Genomic DNA, 24,050 nt, shown 5'->3' on the forward strand with positions numbered 1-24,050 from the left:
AAAGGAGATTCTTCTGCTTCTAGAGAACAGATCGTGATAAAAGAATGAATGAGAGGGCCGGAAAGTGGCAAAAAAAACAATGAATTTGTCATCATTAACTGTATTTTCACTTTCATATAGGGAGGCAAGGATTTGGGGAATTCCACTCTTCCTTCCTCTTTTCTATCTTTTTTGCGAATATTTTGGGGATACACTCGAAAAATAAGCAGAATTTAGTTAGCATTTACCAGAAAAAGTTACGAGACATTAATTGCTCTCAACAAACTATTTTTTTTGGCAGAAACTAATGGCGACGTATTTTTTCACTTCATTGGCACGTATCGTCGGTCTTTTCGCACCGTCCAATTGCAAAACTGAGCAAACCCATTATCCATAGTTTTAAACGCTGTTGAAGAAAAAATTGGGGAATTTAATTTTATGATGTCTAAAGTAACTCCAAGAGATGTTTCACCCCTTATTCAAAAATTTAGGAATTTCTTGCTAGGAGTAAGTACATGAAGAATCTGACTGTTAATTAATAGACAAAAATCTGTTTCACAGGTCAGTCCTGCAGATGGAAAATAGATGCAGCTGGTCTGATCTCACCCTGGCATTTGTGGTTAGACAGAAATCAAATAGTGAAAAGAAAATATTGTTCCTTTCGATGTTTCATCCCTCATTCAAAAATTTAGGAATTTCTAGCTAGGAGTAAGTACATTAAGAATCCAACTGTTAGCCTACTTAATAGCCTTGACAAAAAATATGTTTCAAAGGCTGTTCCTGCAGATGGAAAATAGATGCAGCTGGTCTGATCTTATTCTGGCAGTTCTGTGGTTAGATAAAATGGGAAAAAGAAAATACCAGGTAAAAATCTAGTTTAGTGACTTCTTACTATCTCAGAAAGTGGTTAGGTGAGGAAAATGAAAATTTCAGGAATAATAATAAAAAAAAAATTGATACAGGTCAGAATTCTACTCAAATAACAGGAATTGCATTTTCAGAACTAAAGGCAGAGAAAAAGCAACTGGTAACTGAAAATTAAGTTAAAATGTTGTTTTGTCAAAATTTCAATTGGTATAGACTTGTCATGTAGGCAAATTTCAGGGCCCTCTAGAGAGAGGAGTATAGGTGGGTATTTTAAAATACCTTCCTGGGATATACTTTGGCATGTAGACCCATCCTCAAAAGTTCAATGTTCCTAACCTAACCCCTTTCTGAGATAGCAAGAAGTCACTAAACTAGAATTTTACCACATACTTTGCAAACTAAAGTAGCCTAGCAGCTTTTAAGAATATGTTTTTAAACTAAGGGCCCCATCTTTAGATTGTTAATCTTATGCTCTTTTATGCCCATTTAACCTGTCTCTAGTGTGCAAATAGGCTATGTAGCCTTCCCAAAATTATATTTAGCCTAGCCAAATTTTTCTTCACCAGGTTTTCTTTTGCTAATTAATTTTAAGCACCATTTCTTTTTTCTGCTAAATAAATTTTAATAATCTTTTTCCCCCAGGTTTTTTATGCTAATTTTATTCTAAACCTTTTGTTTCCTATTTAGGTCCATTCCTATAACACCATACTTTTCAAAAAGCTTCATTTTATCAATTTCAAACAAGTTTGTTTATTGCTCCTCAACCTTGTTTTTTTTTTCACATTTTTGTATACTCCTATAACACCATACTACCAAAAAACACTTCATTTTATTAATTTCAAATGAGTTAGCAATAAAAGCTGTCAAACAAGATGTCATAAAATACCTGCTATTTACCTATTTTGTGTTGCACCCACTATCCCTCAATATAAAACAATGCATTGTAAGATCATTAGAAATACCCAAAAGAGAAAAAACTGTGTCTGTATTCCTGATCTGTCAGGAATCTAAGGCTTTTTCCTAATTACATCTTATACCATTACTTATGCTACTACTGCTACTACCAATGCTCTCAGTTGTTACTGTGACTACTTGCATCTGCAGCTGCTTGTTATTGGTTTTAGCTGCAACTATTTATAACTATAACAACTACTTTGCAACTGCAACTAATTGTGACTTGACTACTTGCAATTACAACTTTGACTCTGGTTGTGACTACTTGTGACTGCTACAACTACTACTACATTGTAGTTGAGTCAAAATTCCTGCAGCCCTATAGAACCCCAAAGATACATATTTTCACTCTATTTATTTGAATACTATTGCTGTATTCATCCATCCAAAGTACTTTACAACTATTATTAAAATATGTTGCAAAATTATGTCCAAAATATAAATAGCAAGGCACAATCTTAATCTTATGGAGAAAAATAAAACAGATTTTTTAAATGTTCTTTTATTAATCAATGATTCAAATCACAATTTCGGGATGATTCAAATCCTTCTGTCCTTGACTTGGTAATAACAAAATATCCTGACAATGTTAGAAATATTGAAATTCTACCTCCATTAGGAAAAAGTAATCACACCGTTCTTAAACTGTCATTAAAATCTTCAGGTGATGATTTTACTCCTCAAAAAACAGACCCTTAAATATAATTACACTAAAGGTGATTATGAGTCTTTCCAAAATTTCATTTTATCACTATGTATCACAGAACAGTTGAGGGAAAATAAATACAAAGTTAATGAGGTATTTGAGCTGATTCATGAAGCTTTGGTAGTGGGTCAAAACAAGTTTGTTCTGACTTTAGTTTATAGTCAGCTCTATAAAAATAGGCAAACTCTTCCTCAAGAAATTCTACAAGCTATTAGCAAAAAAAAAAAATTATCTGTGGCATGAGTATATTAAAATAAGAAGCACTGAGTCATGGATAAGATATAAAAGAGCAAGAAATAGAGAAACTAGGCTTCTTTGGTCAAATTGTGAGGCACTTGAATCTTCTATCATTGCATCTGCTCAAAGTTGCCCAAAAAGGTTTTGGAAATATATAAGAAAAAACCAGACTTCACTGACCCTGAAATACAGACAAATATAGACAATGATAACAAAAAAGCTGAACATTTTAATAAACTTTTCTCATCTGTTTTTACACAACCTCACAGTGAAACTCCTATTGATCCTAATTTTTTTACCAATTTCACAATAGATTTTGATGATTCTGACTTTGATGATCAACAAGTTTTTGAGGTCCTGAAGCATCTTGACACAAATAAATCACCAGACATTCATAAATTTTCAAACCATATGATCCAAGAACTTGCAATAGTACTCACTGAACCACTGACATATTTGTATAATCTGTGTCTGGTGTCTGGTACTTGCCCTTTGGCATGGAAAAAATCAATAATTAAACCCCTGTATAAAAGTGGCACAAAAACACAATTTAAAAACTATAGACCACTATCAAACACTTCAATTTTTTCCAGAATTATGGAAAAACTAATTGTCAAGAGAATACAAAATTATTTTGAATCAAATCTTCTTTGGCATCCATCTCAACACGGTTTCTGTAAAAAACGTTCATGTAATACACAGCTTTTGGAAGTAATTACTGATTTCCATAGGATGGCAGATGAAGGTCTCATGTTTGATTGCATTTATATAGATTTTTCTAAGGCTTTCAGTAAAATTTCTATTCTACTTTTACTTCCAAAATGTGAGGTATATCACCTTGGTGCCAGAACATTGAATTGGTGATTATCTAACAGGCAGGATGCAGAAAGTGATTGTAGGTGATGCTTTGTCCTCTGCAGAGGTAGTTTTAAGTGGTGTTCCACAAGGAAGTTGCCTTGGTCTGGTACTTTTCTGCCTTTTCATCAATGACTTGCCTCTTGTTGTCCACCATTCCACAGTTAAAATGTTTGCAGATGATGTAAAGCTCTACCACTCCTTGACAAATTCAGATGAAGCTTCATTGCTTCAAAAAGACTTGGATGCAGTGCACAATTGGTGTAATGCTAACTCCATGTTTGTCAATGAAAATAAGTGTAGGGTTGTCCATTACTTCGGCAAAGTAGAACAAAGTTACCAATACCATCTTGCTGGACACTCAATCTTACCTGTTGAAAATGTCCGTGACCTTGGTGTTCATTTTGATTCTAGTCTTAGGTTTGACAGGCATGTCTCTGAAGTAACTCGTAAGGCAAACTATCAGCTATTATGTCTTAGATGGAATTTCTGTAAGTTTAATCTCTGTTCATTCATTGCCATTTATAATTCAACAGTTTGACCTATACTTGAATACAATTTGTCGGTATGGTATCCATTGAATAAAAAAGACAGAGCAAGGGTTGAAAAAATACAGCAAAGAGCAACTAAGCTTGTACCTTATTTGAAACATTTGCTGTATGAAAATAGACTGCTCAGGCCAGGATTGCCAAGTCTCCAATTCCGAAGGGATATGGCAGACATTATTAACACATTCCATATAATCAAAGGCATTGGTAATATAAGCACATCACAGTTCTTCACATTTAATGACACTAACAGGATCCGTCATCACCCACATAAATTGTACCCCTCACTTTCAAAAAGAAAAATAGGCCAACATTCATTTTACAGCAGGGTGTGGAAGCCATGGAATGACCTTCCACCTAAAACATTTCTAACTGATGACATAAACAGATTCAAAACAAAACTAGTAGAAACAAATTTTCAAAGTAAATCATTTTTAAATAATTTATAGTATTATTTGTCAGTGTTTGTTGTAGTTGTTATTTCCATTGATTTGTATGTGTGTATTATGTTGTCAGTATTGTCATAATTTCTATTTATTATGTTTAATGCGACAATCTTGAAAGCTTACCGTATTTGGTATTAATAAAAAAAAAAAAAAAAAGAAATGAAGAAGGCATAGTCAATTAAAAAAAAAATAATATTAAAAACTTTTTTCATAAAAGAAGCTTCCAAAAATGAAAAGCTACATTAAACCAAAAACAAGGAGAAATAAAGTCAGATAATAATTCAAGTGCCAAATCATCATAAAGGGGTCTCACCAATACATCAATGAAACCCAAAGCAAACATTTACAATAAATAACCAAGTAAGCTCAATATTAATGTGTATTTTCACAAACAGGAGTAGGTCTAACATTCCCCTATGCATTTATTGATCAGAACTTTACAAAATATTTCATGTCCCTAATCTTGGATGTGCCTGTCAGACTAGGTATAGATACAGAGTGACGGGGACAATCCTGAAGCTATACAATGATCCTTGTTTTATGCTAGAGTTATTTTTGATTGGTATAAATTGTTCTCTTTGTTTTGTACTTTGTATAATTTTTTACTCATTCAGCAGATTTTATAATTTTTATAAAAATTCAGCATAAAATTATATTTTTTATTATATTTTTATATTTAAAATTTATTTTATATATACAATTATATTCTATAAAAAATATATTCAGCAGAGTCTATCACAAGTGCACAGGCATATTTAGTATAATAGTTCCCATATACAAAAATCAGGCAAAATTCTGACAGAAAACTGCAAGTTTACCCCTCCCCCTCCATATTTAACTGACTGACCTCCTATTCTCAGAAAAATCCTCATGTACTCATTAGGCTGCCTTAATGCAAATATTTATATAAACTTCCAAGAACACAAAATACCACCAAGGTATAACCTTCTGGCACGCTTGCACAGTGTGTACTTTGGACCAAAATAAGGTCCAGAAGATTTGCATGACTACATTGTTAGTAACCAAGTAGGTTCTTCAAAATTGATAAAACAACTATAAAAGAAAATATTGCTATAATGTTGCAGTCCAACAAGAAATTATATTCCTCAAGTGGTAACAATCACTGCATGGTAAATGTGGTAGTAAATAGTTTTCCAATGACTTTCTAAGCCACTGTCATGCATTATCAGTCTTTAGATAATTGTTAAGACTGGGGAGCATTTGAAGAAAATCCTAAAAAAATACTATGTGGCTCATTTTTCAGTTTTCACTGTCATTTTCACTTGATTTGAGAAAATTGGTTCTAACTTTCCCCCCCCCCCTCCCCCATCCAGGATTTGATGAAACTATGTCACTATTCTAAGGTATAAGCAGCCAAAGATTGGAAGTCTTGCCTGTGACCCACTTAAATATTACAATGTCCCACTGGTGGAGCCTGCCCTCTATGTTAGGAACCATAGGTACAAGTCTAACACAAACAGAACAAATGGAATACAGAAAGGTATTGGATTTGAAGTAACTAGAATCTTTAATTAAAACTCAAATTTTATCAAATTAAAATCAATTATTTTCAGAATTTTGAAAATAAAGAGGACACAGGTAAAAACTGTAGGTCCCCAGAAGTCAGCATTGTCTGAATCTGAACTTCTATGGTGTTTGCTCCATGCTACTGTGGAATAGTCTATTTGATATCACTATTCAACATAAGATCATGAAATCATTCAAGAAAAGTGTTGATTGTGACTGGACAAATACAGACTGGAAGCTGACCTGGGATGTTGCCAAACCTTGCGGAAGTCATCTCCCCCCTCTGAAAGATTCTCTGCAGGTGGTTCAATGCATTTCATCCATTTCATGGGAAATGAACTTTACATCCATCCCCTAGCCTCATTATGCTTGGTTTTTTCTTCAGCTTCAAACAGGTTTTTCCGAGGGGATTAAAAACAATTCGAGATACCAAAGATTTCGAGTTGTTTACATTTGAATTATCAATGATTTAACAGTATATATATATTATATATATACATATATATATATATATATATATATATATATATATATATATATATATATATATATATATATATATATATATATATATATATATATATATATATATATATATATATATATATATATATATATATATATATATATATATATATATATATATATATAAGTTGTCTGTGTGCGTGTGTGTCGAGTGACGTCATGTTTGTGTGTCGACTGACGTCATGTTTGTCGACTGACGTCATTTTAAGGATTGAGCTGTATGCGTCATGAAGTTGTTTGTCGACTGATGTCATGTTTGTCAACTGATGAAATTACATACCGGGACACCGGGACACAATTGACGACTGGGACACAGGGAATATAAATGACGACCGGGAACCTCAAAGAGAAATTACAGACTGGGACACCCGGACACAAATCACAACCGGGACACAGGGAATATAAATGACGACCGGGACACAGGGACACAACTACAACGGGGACGCCGGGGGCACAGGCGGGATTTATAAATGATGACCGGGACACAGGGATTGTTCGAATAGAAATTACAGACCAGGACACAAATGACGGCCAGGACACAGGGAATATAAATGACGACTGGGACACTCAAAGAGAAATTACAAACTGGGACACTGGGACACAGGGAATATAAATGACGACTGGGACACAGGGACACATCATTAGAATAATGAGGTATAGATCTTAATACGGATTGTTTTTCCCATGGACAATTATATGTTGCATGTTCAAGAGTCAGTAAACCTGACAATCTTTTTATATGCATAGACAATGGGACAGCAAAGAATGTTGTATATTCGCATGTTTTACGTAGTTAAAAACATATATATATATATATATATATATATATATATATATCTATCTTTATTCACAGGTGGGACACAGGGACACAACTACAATGGCGCGTAACGACTTACGCGCGCGGGGGGGCTTGAGGGGGCGCGAAGCGCCCCACCAACTAGGTGTTGGGGTGGCGCTTCGCCACCCCAACAGCCAGTATATATATATATATATATATATATATATATATATATATATATATATATATATATATATATATATATATATATATATATATATATATATATATATATATATATATATATATATATATATATATATATATTTTTATAGATATAGTGTCTGACAAGCCAATTTTTTTGTGCAAAATCTCTACCAATTTTGATTATAATGTAATTCTTGTAGGACTTAAATAGTCATAATATTTAAAATAAAAAAAAAGGTGAAGGATACGGCATTAGACTTTACAGTCCGTACCGGCGATGCTGATCTCCGTTTCTTGGCCCTTCAGCCAGGAAGTGCGAAGGGGGGTTGGGGGCTAGCCATCCTGTGCTTTCGCACACCCTTCCTGTTTACCTTTCCCAGATTTCTCCAGGTACCCATTTAGAGCTGGGTTGACTCTGGCTAAGCTTACAGTCATGCCACTGACCCCCGTCCCAACTGAAGAATTGGGTACACTGGGATTCGAACCCGCGTCCTCTCAGACTAGGGATCCCGAATCCAGCACACCAACCCACTTGGCCAGGGCCGATATATTTTGAATAGTTTTTATAATATTTTGAATAGGTGGTGGTCTCTATTATATTTTTGTTTTTATATTCATGGATCATAGTTTGGATGTGAATGGTGAAATGCAAGTTTTTTGGTCAAGAATCATCCTAGATCCTTACCTTTGACCTTAGATGCTCCTGAGCCATCAGTGGCGCATAGGGTGTTGACAAAGCCTCTCCATTCATCATGAAGCTGTGCAGCTGCAGTGATATCTTCACATTGTGGAGTGAGGGAAATGTTGGCCTCTTTCAGGTCCTAATCACACTGCCTCTGCAGTGTGTGTTTTAGTCGGCCTCTTTGTCTTCCTTCAGGCTGCCACTGATATGCTCTTGAGGGCAGTCTGTCTTTGGGCATGTGTAGAACATGACCCAAATATGTCCATCTTTGTTTCTTCATAACTTCAGTCCCTATGGGCTGGTTTGTTTTCAGCCAGATTTCCCTATTGGTAATTTTCTATATATTTATAATATTTCTATATATACATATCGGTAATACTTCTATATATTGGTAATTTTCTATTGGTACATCAGTTTTCATCTAGCATCCAATATGGAAGCATTTTAGTTGTTGCCTGATGAACCTAAGTTTTTCTTTTGGACCATTAACCTATGAAAAAAAAGATGGTTAGACAAAGACTTGTTTGTCCCAAATGTTGAGTCTTTTCGAACTCTGGAGGGTGCAATTGATTGTTCCCCCACTAGTAGTTTAATGACTTCTGGTTGTATGTCAACATTAAAAGGTAATAATGACCCTGCTATTTGAAGGTCTAACAAGGTCAATGCTAAATTGTATGCAGATGAGGATATAGTAATTGTTTTTGAGAAACTTGTGAAAAATGAAAAGAAATGGAAAAATAAGTGGACAAAAAATGTTATATGTAACCACTTTAATTGTGGTCTCTGTAAGTTTTGTAAGCAGTGCACATATTTGTCATAATTTTATTTTATGTATTTGTATGTCTGATAAGTGCAGTTTTGATCATGTTGACCTTTTTCCAGTTTTAGCTTGTATTGACAATTAGTTTTTGTTTTGCTCTTGAATCACCAGTGCCAAAGGATAGGCTTAAAATCCAACCTTTTTTAGGGGGATGCCAAAAGTATTCGCGACCACCTCCTCCCCTGGGTTTCGTTCCACTCGACATCCATTCTTACGACCCTGCATGCCCAATGCAGAGGAGCACACCCCCAAGAATTCATCCCTTGGAAGTATCCCCTGTCCCAGGTACTTATGCGTGTACAGTCAACCCAACCCCTCAGATCTCGTTACCCAATTTGGAATATCCTCAAACCTCCCCTTACTCACATCCCTTCGCAAAATCCACATCTTATAGATGTAGATCCTCTCTGTATGTCCAAGAATTTGGTTTCTGTTTCTAGCTTCCATCTGCCATTTTCAGAAATAAACCTGACCCCCCCTCTCAGACACCCTCCACTCTACTTCCCTTTCCAAGCATCTAATTGCCTTACTCCCCCCCCCCTATAAAGAACATTCCCAATCTGACTTCTTCCTGTATCACCACAAAACCTTTCCCATCCCTTGTACATTATTCCTTGTGGGTAATCTACCAATGTGGCTCTGGTTTGAGAGTTCCGTGTTAAAATTATCCTGTAATAAAATGTCCGCCCCTGAAATTATATGCTCCATCCCACAACTCAAAATTAAAACCCACCCTAAGTATTACTGAAACTAATCAACAGTACGTTTCCCCAGTCACTTTAAATTTCCAAAATTTTTAATCACTAACGCTGAAAGCCTCAATTTTGACAGACTTACGGAACTCAAGGTGCTATAAGAATGTAACCAAATTGATATTATAGCTGTTACAGAAGTACAGTCTCATGACCAAAGGTCTTTTCGTTTGTCAAATTATTCAGAATTTATTTAACTCCATCCTTTGGATCACCAACTTGGAAAAAAGGAGGTGGTTTCATGTTTTTTGCTAAATGCAACTTTTCTCCTAAAATTATTCCTGTTCCTAATTTATCTGAGTATAGAGAAATCCTTTGGCTAAGCATTAGACCTAAAGTACTTCCTTCTTCCTATAATATCATTGCAATAGCTGTCTTCTATTACTTGCCAAACAAAAACATTGATGCAAAACGCAATTTTCTCCAGCAATTGCAGACAAATGCTGCTTTTATTATTTCTAAAGTAGCCTAATGCCAGAATTTTTTCGGTTGGGACACCAATGAACTCAGGGTGAATTCAATTTACTCCCCTCTAAAAGTTAAGCAAATAGTTAAAATACTAACAACTGTGGAAAACATCTATAGATGTCATTCTGACTAATCTGAATAGTTTTTACAGTCCTCCTTCAGCTTTGCCTCAATTGGGTAGGAGTCATCATATTTCCCTCCTCCTTTCTCCCTCTTTTAATTTTAAAGTATTCATTCTCAGTGACTTATGGCTCTTACTGCCCCCTTCAAGATGCTGGTCTTCTTTCTTTTGAAACGTGGCTGAGTACTGAGCATTGGTCTAATATTTATAATTTGCATAATATTGATGAAAAAGTCACTACCTTTCACAAAAGCTAAACGATAAACATTTAATTTCTTTCCCAAAAAAAAAAAAATTTAAGAAGTGTTCCAGTGATAAACCATTCATCAATCAACCCATAAAAGCGCTAATTAGGTTCAGAAAAGGTAAATTGGATGAAGCTAATAAATTAAGAAAAACAATTAAAAAGGAAATACGTAAATCGGTCCGATCCTACTACAAGAATAAGGTTAAAGAATTGTTTACCGATAGACCAAAAAATTGATATTTCAAGGTAAAAAATTTGTGTGGCAGGAGTCTAGACCAGCTTGATTTTAACCTACCTGAATCCCCAGAAGTTACAGTTAATAGTCTTAACAAGTTCCTTGCATCCATCATCCAAAGCCTTCCGGCAATGTCTTACCAATTACTTACAGATGATCTTCCACCTGCATTCCCCTCCATAACTCCATCTGAGATCAAAAGAAGAATTGGGAAACTACGAAAAACAAGTGTCTGCTCTTTAGATATCCCTTTTCCTCTTATTAGTGCTTTCAGTGACTTCCTTTCAAAGCCCTTGTCTATTCTTCTCGATGAGATTACTAAGTCTGGCCAATATCCGCAAATTTGGAAACAGGGTTTCATAACCCCCTTGAAAAAGAAAGACAGAAAACCCGGTTTTAAAGGTGTTTGTCCTATTTCACTTACTCCTATGTTCTTTAAACTATATGAAGGATTCCATACGTCAATGTCTCTCCTTAGCTCTTGAATAAATTTTACGTCCCCCCCCCATTCTTTACGGATCTATACTCCCTTTGTCCGTCTGCATCTTGAATGTGCTTGTCCAGTTTGGCATCCTGGGATCTTCTGCGAGGAATCAGAAAAAATCGAATCCATTCAAAAAAGAGCCCTGAGAATAACTTTAAAAGAAGTTAAGGTTCCATATTTGCTCCTTCTGAAAAAGGCCAAGCTGGAAACTCTTGAGCACAGGAGAGGAAAATTGTGCCTCTGTTTTGCAAACAAATGCAATAGTAAACCTTCACACGGAAAACATTTTTCCCAAAAGACACTCCCCACCCAGACACCGCCTGCCAAGTACTGTTTCTGAACCCGTTCCTATCTTGTCCCCCATCCGTTGCTTTACCTCCAGGTATGAAAAAACCTTTCTTCCCTTCATTACTGATAAAATAAACCGCTGGTTTTCCTCTTTCTTTTTGATTCAGGTGATATCCAAGTTTTATGTTCGTTTGATTTTTTTATCCTCCCCCCTCCCATTTTTATATGTTTTCTTCTAAACCTTTGTAAAATGTATATTATTTCACTACTTTTTAGTTTTTTTAGTTTTTACCTTTGTAGCTTTCTGACACTTTGCCGCTTAATATTTTTGACTGACAAATGCCATTTTAATATTGTTGTTTTTGGCATAGTTTTGCCAGTTCTTTTTGTTGTTTGCTTTATTTATGATTTTTTTTTATGACTCCAAAATGCGAATTCGGCCCTTCGGGGCTTGTGATAGACATTTTTTGAAATACAAATCATCTTATATTACTGGGAATTGGAAAACTTTGCGTTATTGGATTATTTTAAGTTACAGACCATTATTTATTTTTTTTTTTTAGTTAAAGTAGGCCTATAGTAGGTTTGGCAGAAGCTTTAGGAATATATAACTCTAGCCGGGAGCTTCTAAAACATTATAAGTGAAATTTCTATCAAAAGGCTCAGATGTATTGTCAGTAGAAAAAACGGCATTGCCATCTGCATTTTGAATATTTGCGAGAAAGATATCTATGTCTTTCAGGAATAGGGTTAATAAAAAGCTGCTGATGACAGTGTCCTTTGGTAGACCCTCTGAGATTGTGTTTTTGAACAAGCTGCTGACTCAACTCGTTGAACTAAACACTGATTATGTAGTGAACTTTTTATTAAATTTTCCTTTCTTGATGGGACATGCTGTTCTGCTAGTTCCACAAGAAGTACCCCTTTTTTATGGAACATATTATCATTTGTCCCCTCATAGTCTAGAAAGGCTGCAACATCAACAATTTTAGCAGTATAAAATCCTTCTTTGATGGGATTTGGTGAGAAATGAAACATGTCTATTGAGGAATGGCGCCTATGAAGATCGAATATCCATTGAAGTGAATTGTAAATTGTCTTTTTATGTCACCCTTCTATGATAGGAGTTATCATTACGGGTCTATTATGATGTTGGATTGTCCTATTTGAGGTTCAGAATTGCACAGAGGACTATGCAGTCTCAGGAAGCTTGAAATTTCACCTGTCATGTTATAACAGTAGGAGATTCTTCATCCACAGAGGAGAGTATGAGCCTGATCAAGGGGGCTGGTTAGTATACAGATTCAATTAAACGTTAAATTATAACTATAGAAACAAGGTAAAATACGGATTCAATCATATGTTAAATTTTAACTATAGAACAAGGTAAAATAATTGGCTATGGTAATATCTATATCATGTGTCATGCCAGTGAAGATCATTTCATATTTTATTTTGTTATTGCTTAGTTTTGTGTTGCACTTACTACTAATTAGCCTCTTAATTTTCACAAGATACAATCTCTACAACATACATTTTTCAATAAGAAATTCTGGCATCAGATTGGAGTTGATTCACATTATGTTGCAACAAAAGTACGTGTTTACTTGCTATTGCCTTTCTTTTAGACAGTCAGACATGTTGGCAGTCCAAATGCCAGCATAAGTTGAAATTTCATGATTCTTTGAATCGGCTAAACTGGAAGACAGAGATCAGCTCATTTGCTTCCTGTAACATATTTGAAAATCAATTCTCAGTATGTGTATCAGGTACCCTGTTTGCATGAAAAACAGTATTATCTAGATCATTTACAATCTTCTGAAATGTCTGCAATTGGCTCTAGATTTTAAGTAATGAGGTATATGGTTAATTGCTGCGATGGGCTGGAACATCAGCCAGCTATAATGATTAGGGGTTACACAAATTTAGTCTGGGTTTTTGAATAATTTTTTATTTTTCATTTATGGATCACTAAGTGTATTAAGATGAATTCGCCCGTTTTTAGGATATATTGGTTACTTCTGTCAAATTTTTGGAACTATGCCCATTGCATTCTAAATATTTACTTACCTGGACTGCACAAGCAATAGCATGAGCTCTAAGAATTGTTAATTTCTTTGTTTTTGTGACTTCAGTCAATTCGTGCAGGTGTGCCAGTTCGCAAAAATGTAGGTTAGGAGGAATATTTCTTTTAATCTTTTTTTTTGGTTTTTAAAATATAAATACCAAAAGGGTATTTCCAAAATCGAGAGGTGGGGCATTTTCCTCTCCCCCAACTAACACATGCCAATACTTCGAATTCATGTCCTAATTGCTTTTTATATATCTCATATTTCTGTTACCTTCAAAGAATGGTTGGGTTAGGTATGACAAATTCTTTTTGGCTACGGGCCAAATCTTCAGTGTAAAGTGTTCTAAGTTTGTTAACTACATCTGCAAAATAGATACTTTCTCTGTTATAAGCTTTTCTTTGCTCCATAGAAGATTTGAAACTTTATTTCTGAATTATTTATAGAGAGAACTTGTAAGTACTCTTCGATTTGAAGGTAAAAACATTGCTGCTCGAACACAACCACCACCAAGTATCCCAGGAGGTCCCAACCATAAAATTAGCCATAACTATTACTATGCCAGAGATTGCCGAGGAGAAATGGCTCAGCCTCAGTTGATATCTGGTGGGCAGAATTCTGGCCTCCTTACAAGTGAAGTCTCTGAAAGGTTAGTTCAATATATGCGAGGAGCAGCCCCTACGCTTATCAATTTTTAAAACTATATTTACAAAGTGTACTCTATGTATTTGATGTTATATGCAAGTTTAACTAGTGAGAGCCATTTTGAGGATAAAACTTCGTCTTATTTTAAATATTCTTCGTCTTATGTTGTATTGCAATTTACTGTCAGTAATATTAGGCTTTGCAACCGACTATATATATTATTGTCAATATTTGATCTTTATCAATACATTTCAAAGCTCATTTTGTAACAATTACACGAAATATGGCCATGAAAAGCTGGAATAACAATAGGCCTGCACATTCATCTAGACTAAGCTAGGTTGTAGAGGTGCTTTGTGCTCATAAACCTTCTCATCTTTTTCTCATGTCTAAAGAACCTTTCCAATTTTCCCTTTTTTTTAGTTTATTCAGTTGTGAATTATATGACACATTAGGAACTTGAGAAAACATTGGATATTTTAGGGGGGTTAAGCCAACGCCCCCACATCCCTGCATAGGTGTTTGTAGCCAATATAAAGTTTATTTTTTCGTTTTTAAAATTTTGGATCAAATTTGATTCCAGTTGTTAATAGTCAAGCAAGACTAGTAGTAAATGTTCAAGCACAAAGATAAGTTAAGGGATTAACACTTAATTGAAAATCCCCTAGTGTACCTGAGAGTTCAAGTTTTTTCTGAAGAAGTCACTGTAACTTCAACGGTACCTCTGAAAAATTTTATGATGTTGAGTATATTAATGAGGCCATCTGCTAAACTAATGCTTGGTTCTTTAGAGATTTTCCTTTTATTCATGAATGAGAACAGTGCATTTTTCTATTTATCATTTTTATGAAGATTAAGTGCATAGATAGGAGGGGGCTGCATCCCCTCTATATTTTTCGCCGCCCTCCCTAGAGTTTGAAAAACAACTTTTTGGGTGGTTTTTCAGGTAACTCTTTGTTAATTAGTATACACTCGAGAAGTTGACAATTAGCTTCGGATCGGTGAAAAATTGTGCATTTTTTTATGAAGATTAAGATTAATTGCCTTCTAACTACCCTATTAACTGCAGAAAGTTTATTCAAAGTAAATCTTTTTTCCTTTCGCGGAGTGTTAAAACAGTCTTAGGTAGCTGGAATATAAAATTTGCTCAGAGAACCTGTTGAGTGCAGCAGCTGAATCAGGTAGTCTTTCACACTATTAAACCTCTGTGTGATCTTAGTTCAGACTGGCGTGAGGCAGGTTGGTTTCTACCCTGAAGAAAAAAATCCTAATTGTAGTCCTAGTTTCTTTCATTGCTAGTCCTAGTTATTTTAAGTTCATCGTCTTGTTATTTTGCCTGGTATTAATACTTTCCTTTTATGCCACTCTTTTTAAGTAGGATATTAAATGTCGGGTTTTATTTTCTTTGGAATGAACTTTGGCAAAACAGTAAAAAATGGACATCTGAGGGACTTTTACTTGAGATTTAGCTTAAGCATAATAAATGCCATGGGATGAAATAATGCTGTCTCAAGTGATTCTCTTATAATTAAGTTTTCAGCTTACGTGTTTTATTGCAAATGGATAGCACTAAAGCCGATATTCAACAAATCTTTAGTTTTCGCACTCTAAATTTGTAGGTTTTTCATAATTATTTTATATTGTTACTGAACAAATTTTCAAACCACTCGTTTGAATACGTTTGTTGTTTCATTAATTTTTAACATAATAATTAAATATTTGATTATTGCTGCTTTTTTTGCAGCTTCAAATTATTGAACTGAAAGTGTGAATTTTGCTTTTTCGGTAGATTTCGTTACTTTGTCTGTAAAATCACTGTCCATCTAATTATCGAACCTCACCATTAACCTTTATGTCTATTAAATTTCTTGTGTGCCCATAGAAATAACGGTACCGTAAAATTTTTTAGCTTTAATTGTATCTAAGATAAATTTGAACATTAACTATATTTAAGGAGTGTATAATTATGTCATTAGAAAAAAAATTTCAAATTTATAATATAAAAGAACAAAGGACAATTTTTTTTTCTGTTAAGTAGATAGGTTTATGCAAAATCATTCTTTGAATACTGCATTTATTGTGCTAATCATGTCTTAAATCCAGGAAATATCTTTTACCGTTAATCTGATGATCGTGGCATCAATTCACATAAATTCGGAGGGGTGGGGGTAAATATATTTTTCAAAATACATCTTAAATTGTATTCGGGGTGAGGGGGGTAAATTTGTCACTTTTTCAATGAAAATTTCAAGACAAACACCAAAAACAAGAAGAACAATAGGGAATTTCTCAATACAGTGGGAAACAAATTATAATGAATATTTCGGCCCTATGTCCAAGGGCCGTCCTCAGCAATACAAAAATATATAAGAAAAAATAACTTACAAGAGGATAAAATCAATAAAACTAAAATGAACAGTTATTTCAAAACTGTCCCAGCATCCTTACCTCAGCGAAGTTCAACCAGGACCTGGTTGAACTTCGTTGAACTGGTTGAGTCCTGGTTGAACTTCGCTGAGGTAAGGATGCTGGGACTGTTTTGAAAAACTGTTCATTTTAGTTTTATTGATTTTATCCTCTTGTAAGTTGTTTGAGGGACGTAAGTCGGACATCGAAGGTATGTCCGAAATGTTAACCAGACACAACTCAGAAACAATTGAAATGGTGAAAACGCATTTTAACGCCGAAATTCTAAACAAAATTGTAAAAATGTGGCCGAAAATTACAGTCATCGTCTTTTAGTTTATGAGGATAGCAAACTCTCAATGGAAATATTTACTGGCTAAATCGAACTCAGGCTTCTGAATTTTGAGATTTTAGGTTAAAAATACTTGGAGTAACTTTTCAGTTTCTTCTTTTGCTAGGAATTTAAGGAAAAATAAGGAAATTGTGCCACTGAATGTTAAAAAGAAATCTGACTCAACATAAATGAATATTAAAAGGTTCTTAAATGCTAAAAATAAGCAGTATAAGTGTTATTAACTTCTTCTATGAGATCATTAGTAGATTCTACATTACAATAAAAATTACCAACTTAATCATGTTTTAATTTCATCCGGTGTGTTTTATGGCGTGAAATTGATTTGCCATCAGCACGAATCATCTCTTCATTAATGGAGAATACTTGTTTCACTTGTGGGCTTCTCTCAATCAGCTAAGTTGAATATGTTAACCTATTTTATAACAAAAAAAAAAAATTAATTCTAGTCTGTCCACTGAGTGGAAAGCAGTAGTAATGTTTTGTTTTTCTTATTTTCTTATATTTTTAGTTGATATAGCTCTTTTGTTTCGTTTTTTTGCAGTTCAGAAAAAGCCTTGGTGAGCACTAAGAAGCCAAAGACTCCAGGAAAGGTAAACTTGTGGGATATGTAGAACTTGTTAATGCTATGTAAATAATTAGTTTAAATATATTATTTGGATTTATTTTATCTAAACTATAATTAGTTCGTAAAATTTATTGCAGATTTTATTTTATTTTTTATCCCAATTTTACTCTCTGGAAAATGACAAATCACAGCAAATTTTGGCTTTTTTGTGCATTAGTTGCTTCAATTGAAAAAAAGTCTTTATGATCCTAGATTTAAAGAATGTTACTCCCATAACTGTTTCTTAATATGTCCGTTAATATAAATGGTCATATTTGCAATGAGGATTCATGAACAGTTCCTGGCTAAAATGGTTGCCGTCCTGGCTAAGTGGTTGGCGCGGTTGTGTGAGAATCCTTTGTCCTAGGGGCACGGGTTCAATCCCAGTTGTGACCAGTTATTTGGTTTGGGACGGGGGTCAGTGGCGTGACTCTGTCAGCTCAGCCAGAGTCGACCCAACTCTAAATGGGTACCTGGAGAAATCTGGGGAAGGTAAGCAGGAAGGATGTCTGAAAGCACAGGGTGGTTGGCCCCCAGCCCTCCCATTGCACTTCCTGGCTGAAGAGCCATAAAACGGAGATCAGCACCACCGGTTTGGACCTTAAGGGTCTAGTGCCGTCTTACTTACTTACTTTCTTTTATGAACCTTACCTTAGAACCGCCTGTGCCGCCAAAGGCACCCAGGGCATCCTCGAGACTTCGCCAATCTTTTCTGAATTGGGCTGCTGTGCATATCTGTTCCCAATCGGGTTGTAGAAGCATGGATACTGCGCATATCAGACTGGTATGTTCGATGCAAGGTGTGCCAAGGTCTTCCCTGTTTTCGACGTCCGTTTGGGTGCCAATATAAAGTGGCTTTTGGGATCTGAGTGTCCTGCATACGGAAAACACGGTCCTAGTATCCCACCTCCGAGCCCTAATGATATCTGTCACTAGAGGCTGATCGGCAAGTTTGCGGACTTTTTCAATTGTTATTCTGTCTAGATAAGATAGGATAAGATATTTATTTAAAAAAGAATTCTATCACAAGCCCTCAAAGGGTCGAATTCGGACTTCGGAGTCGACCAAATACATGGTTGCACTAACAAAGCAAAAAAAAAACGAAAAATAAAAATCATAATGAATAATCAAATTATGAGTCAATAAAAAAACTATAATAAGTTAATTAAAAAGGTAAAAAAAAAACAGTCGAACTAAACTTGAACAAATACAAGTCAGAAAAAAGGGAAGGGGGCAAAATAAGCAAATAATACAGAAAAGAGCAAGAAGGGACACTAAAAGAGTCCAAAAACGCACAAAAAAAGAACGAAGCATAAAACACACGAAAAATACATAAAAATTAAAAGGGAAATTAAACCCAAACAGGGAGGGGGAGGGGAGCAAATAAGTGCAACGATCTGGGCAGCACCTCGCAAAAAAAAAAGAAACTGGTTGAGTATTTTATTCATTTTTTCTGTGATGAAGCGGACAAAGGTTTTTTCATATCTGGAAGTAACGCAGGGAATGGGGGACAAAACTGGGATGGGCTCAGAAACAGCTCGAGGCTGTCGTAATCTGGATGGGGAGTGACGTTTGGGGAAAACACTTGCCGTCCGAGGGTTCATTATTGCTTTTTTTAGGAGCAGAGAGTAAGGCACATTGCCTTCTTTGAAAATTATTCGCAAGGCTCTTTTTTGGATTGACTCAATTTTGTCTGGTTCTTCACGAGAGATGCTAGGGTGCCAAACTGGACAAGCATATTCAAGATGCAGGCGGACAAAAGACGTGTACGACCTTAAGGAGTGAGAAAGGGGGACGCTATATTTATTTAGGAGCTTAAGCAGGGCGATTGACGCTTTAGCTTTATGGATGACGTCTTTAACGTTGTTATCCCACTTTAAATTTGAAGAAATTGTGACTCCAAGTAATTTAACCGACGACACATAAATTTCAGGAGGGATAGGATTAAGAAAACAGGGCGAGGATTTGAGGAAACAAATCGGCATTATCATGGACTTAGAGGGGTTTACTGTCATATCTAAGTCCAAAGCCTCACTTCCAATTTCAATGAGGATATTCATAGGGTCGCTTATTAAATTTTCTGAAGCAACTTTCAACAATCGTTAGGTCATCAAAAAGTTTCCAACGGTCTGGAACTTCCTTCGCGAGGCTGTTGATCATGACTGAAGAAAGGAGGGAGCCTAGGAGAGTTCCTTGGGGTATACTATTGTAGATAGGGAGAGGATTTGAGTAATGGTTCTGGTATTTTACCACCTGCGATCTATTTGTTAATAAGGAGGCAACCAATTTTACCAGTAAGGGATCGAAATTGAACTCGCTTACTAGTTTCTCAATTAAAATCTTGTGGTTAACAAGGTCAAAGGCTTTCTGAAGGTCAATGGAAATTGAATTTAGCCAGGAATTAGGCTTTTCGAGGATTTTCCCGATATGGTCACTAAGAGAAACGAGGTAGTGGGAAGTAGAAGTTGTTTCCGAATTGCTTCAGGTCAGTAAGAGGTAGCATTTTTTCCTTTAGCAAATCTGCAAGGAATCCTTCATACAATTTTGAAAAAATAGGAGTAAGAGGAATAGGTCGGACGCCTTCAAAGCCAGGCTTTCCGTTTTTCTTTTTCAAAGGGGTAATGAAACCCTGTTTCCAAATTGTTGGAATTTGCCCAGACTTAGTAATTTCGTTAAACAGGAGAGACAAGGGCTTAGACAGGAAGTCACCGAAGGCTCTAATAAGAGGAAACGGGATATCCAAAGGACAAACACTTGTCTTCCTTAGTTTGTCAATTCTTCTTTCTATCTCATACGGGAAAACAGTCGGAAAAAAGGGGGATGGGGATCCTGTTGATAATTGGATGGGCAATGTTGGAAGGCTCTGAACAATGGAAGCAAGAAATTTATTTAGATTATTTGCGGTAATATCAGGGGGCTCTGGTAAGTTGAAATTAAGCTGATCAAGACTCCTGCCGCATAGCTTTTTAACCTCGGAATACCAGTTTTTGGCTTATTAGTGAACAATTCTTCGATCTTATTTTTGTAGCACGATCGTGCCAATTTAAGAATTTCTCTTTTAATTGATTTTCTTTGTATATTTCACTTGAGCACCTTTTAAACCTTTTTTCTGGAAACAAATTTGATATTTATCAATTAGCTTTTTATGAAACGTGACCGTTTTATCATCAAGGTTTTGTAAACTATAAATGTCAGATCAGTCTTCAGTACTCAGCCATATACCCAAAGAAAGAAGACCAGAATTTTGAAGAGGGTGGCAAGTACTATAAGCTATTGAGAAATTACGCTTACAAATTGAGGAGGGGGACAAAAGAATGGAAAGATGATAACTCCCACCTAATGGGGGCAAAGTTGAGGGAGGGCTGTAAAAATTGTACATATTAATTAAAATAACGTCAAGAGAGGTATTTCCTCTAGTCGTCGGTGTTTTAACAATTTGCTTTACTTTAAGTGAAGCGCAAAAAGAATCCATTTTAAGGTCGTTGGCATCGCCAACTAAAAAAGGCCAGCATTGGGGTACTTAGAAATAATGAAACCAGCACTTGTCTGTAATTGATGGATAAAATTACGTTTTGACTCGATCATTTGATTTGGGGAGTAATAGAAAACAGCTATTGCCATAATACTAAAGGTACGAGGGAGTACTTTTGGTCTAACACTTAGCCAGAGGATTTCATCATACTCGGATAAGCTAGGAACTTGAATAACCTTTGGGTAAAGGTGACTCTTAGTAAAAATCAAAACTCCGCCACCTTTTTTCCCGAGTGGGTGGTCTGAAGGAAGGAGTTTAATAAACTCTGAATAATTTTTTCAGGCGTAGGGACCCTGGGTCATGGGATTGAACTTCAGTAACAGCTACAATATCTATCAAATTTGATTCTGAAAGCACCTCGAGTTAAGTAAGCTTTTCAAAATTAAGACTTTCAGCATTAGTAACTAAAAGTTTAGGAAAAACAAACTGATTGGGGAATCGCGACAGGGAGACTTGATGGGTTTGAGAATTTCCTGGGTAGGGTTTTAATTTAATTTTATTATGCTTTGGAGAAGAAGGGTAAGAGAAAGATTTGCTTTGGGGATTCGGAGGTGGGGAACGGGCTAGGATATGGACGAAGCTCGAGGAGAAAAATTTGGACTTATTACGTGGCAAGTATTGAATGCAAAAAGTCTCAGACCTGAGTCACGTTTACAGGGTAGGCACGAGGGATAAAACGAATGGGCTGGGGGTGGGGTTTCGTAAGGTGCTGGGAAAGGGGGGCTGGGTGGGAATAGTGATTCATGTCCGTCAAGAAATTGTTGGTTTGCGGCAGAGTAGGGAGGGTATGGGGCAGCATACTGTAAGGGGGAAGGAAATAAGACTTCTGTATGCGGATAGGGGGGGGGGGAGATAACAAGGGGTAAGGGGGGGAGGAGTATGTAATCGGGAAGGGTTTATTAATTGTTGAGCTGAAAATGCAGGGGGATAAGGATGGAAGTCGACAGAAACCTGACCAAGGGGAGGAGGGGGTCGTGAGTGCTTTCGACGCTGCCCTAAAAAAGGTTGGAATTTAAACCTACCCCCCGCGTCTGATGATGCATGAGCATCTAGTAAAAAAAAAACTAAAAAACGAAAAAAAATTACACGACTTAAAATGCTTCGTAAATTTAGCAGGATTAAGGTATCTTCTGGGCAGCGCAGTTTTGTGGAACCTGCTACGACCTTTAATAGGCGATTCAATATGAGCTTTTGTACAGCCAAAGCACCTTCCACTTGATTTTTTTTTTCAAATATCAACATGAGGGTATTTACACAGATTGTTTGTACAACGGCTAAAAACATAAAATTTACGAATGTGTAGATATTTACAATTACTAGAAATACATCTACTATCTAATAAGTTAAAACACACATTAGGTTTATTACACGTAAAATCACTAAGCTCATTTTTTTGAATATTTGATTGCATTGTGTGAGAATCGCTTGTCAGTTCAACTGCATTATCACTTTTTAAAGATGTGTCATTAACTCTGGATTTCAACAATGAATTATCTTCGGTTGAAACGAGGTCAGTATGATTAGTTTGCGTAACCTTTTTAATCCCTTGAGAAAATTCTGACGAAGGAAGTATACTAGCACTTGCTTGATGAACTGAAGAATTTTGGTAATGAATATTTGGAGCGGAAGTATCAGCTAAAAGAGGAACTCTGGGCGGTGTAGGGAATTTAAAGTATATATAGCTTCAACAATTGCGAGCTGAAAACTGACTTTTAACATTTTGATTTCTTTGTCCTTGAAGAGATCACTATTCTGGCGCTCGTAAAGATCAGACAAGCTATCATAAAGAAATTTTAGATTAATAATCCGTTTCTTGAGATTGACGATTTCTGCATCTTTTTTAAGGCAATCTTCACAGGTATGGGGCTCAAACACACTAGCTGTTTTTGCATTGCACGTCAATTCATCTTTACTAGAGCAAGAAATTTGTGGGTTAATTTGGGATTGATGGTAGGTGGTAATTTTTGCAGAATCAATCGATCCAGGGGAACTATTTTATCATTATTCGAAACACAAGGTACGGATGGGGAATTAACAATACCAATCGGAACGATCACTTCCAGTCGATTATCATTGCAAATAATTGAATTTTCTTCAATAGAAATAAGGTGGGATTTTTTAACCTCGGGTGGTTGGATCACTTCAGGTTGGTTATCGATGGTATTAATCTCGTCATCTACGACCATTGTTGATCGGCACTGTAGGCATAGCCATTTAGGGTTTTTTAGGAGACTACTTTTTGTGATGCCAGCACAAGCTGGGTGCAACCATGCATTGCACTCAGAACACTGGAATGACCCAGTTCCACATTTTCTGTAGCATTCATTACAAGGATTGGACATTTTAGGCTAAGGGACAAAAACGAGACACAGACCTTGAATTGGAAACTATATCTTCAACTAAAACCTGGTTGCCTAAGCCAGGATTAGCACTGGTACTTGCTAGAGAAAAGTTCACAAGGCTGATCTCGCGTCTTCACTTAAAAATCACATTAATTTAAAAACGAGACGTCTTGACAGGTCAAGATCTAGATGAAGACTGAAGGACTGAAATCTTCAGTCTGACGAACGAAAATTTAAAATTCTTCGACGACAATTATTCTCGAATGCAAGGATTCTCTTTTCCTGGTTCTGGCTAAAACTCCAGGTTTCAGCTGCGTAAAGAAGGACCAGGATGACGCTGCTGTTGAACAGGCATAACTTGAGCTGAGTCG

The 24,050-nt window shown here is 35.8% G+C and overlaps 1 protein-coding gene across 1 annotated transcript; it reads left to right on the forward strand.

Moving 5' to 3' along the window:
• The first annotated feature begins 315 nt into the window (after nucleotides 1–315).
• LOC136041006 (NADH dehydrogenase [ubiquinone] 1 alpha subcomplex subunit 7-like) lies at nucleotides 316–17,863 on the forward strand. The gene is made up of 3 exons (XM_065725501.1): nucleotides 316–486; nucleotides 14,242–14,444; nucleotides 17,743–17,863. Exons 1-3 carry the CDS (start codon nucleotides 418–420, stop codon nucleotides 17,810–17,812), a joined length of 342 nt encoding a protein of 113 aa, XP_065581573.1. The 5' UTR covers nucleotides 316–417; the 3' UTR covers nucleotides 17,813–17,863.
• The last annotated feature ends 6,187 nt before the right edge of the window (nucleotides 17,864–24,050 follow it).

Source organism: Artemia franciscana, chromosome 21 (genome assembly GCF_032884065.1).
Source record: "Artemia franciscana chromosome 21, ASM3288406v1, whole genome shotgun sequence".
Lineage (NCBI taxonomy): Eukaryota > Metazoa > Arthropoda > Branchiopoda > Anostraca > Artemiidae > Artemia > Artemia franciscana.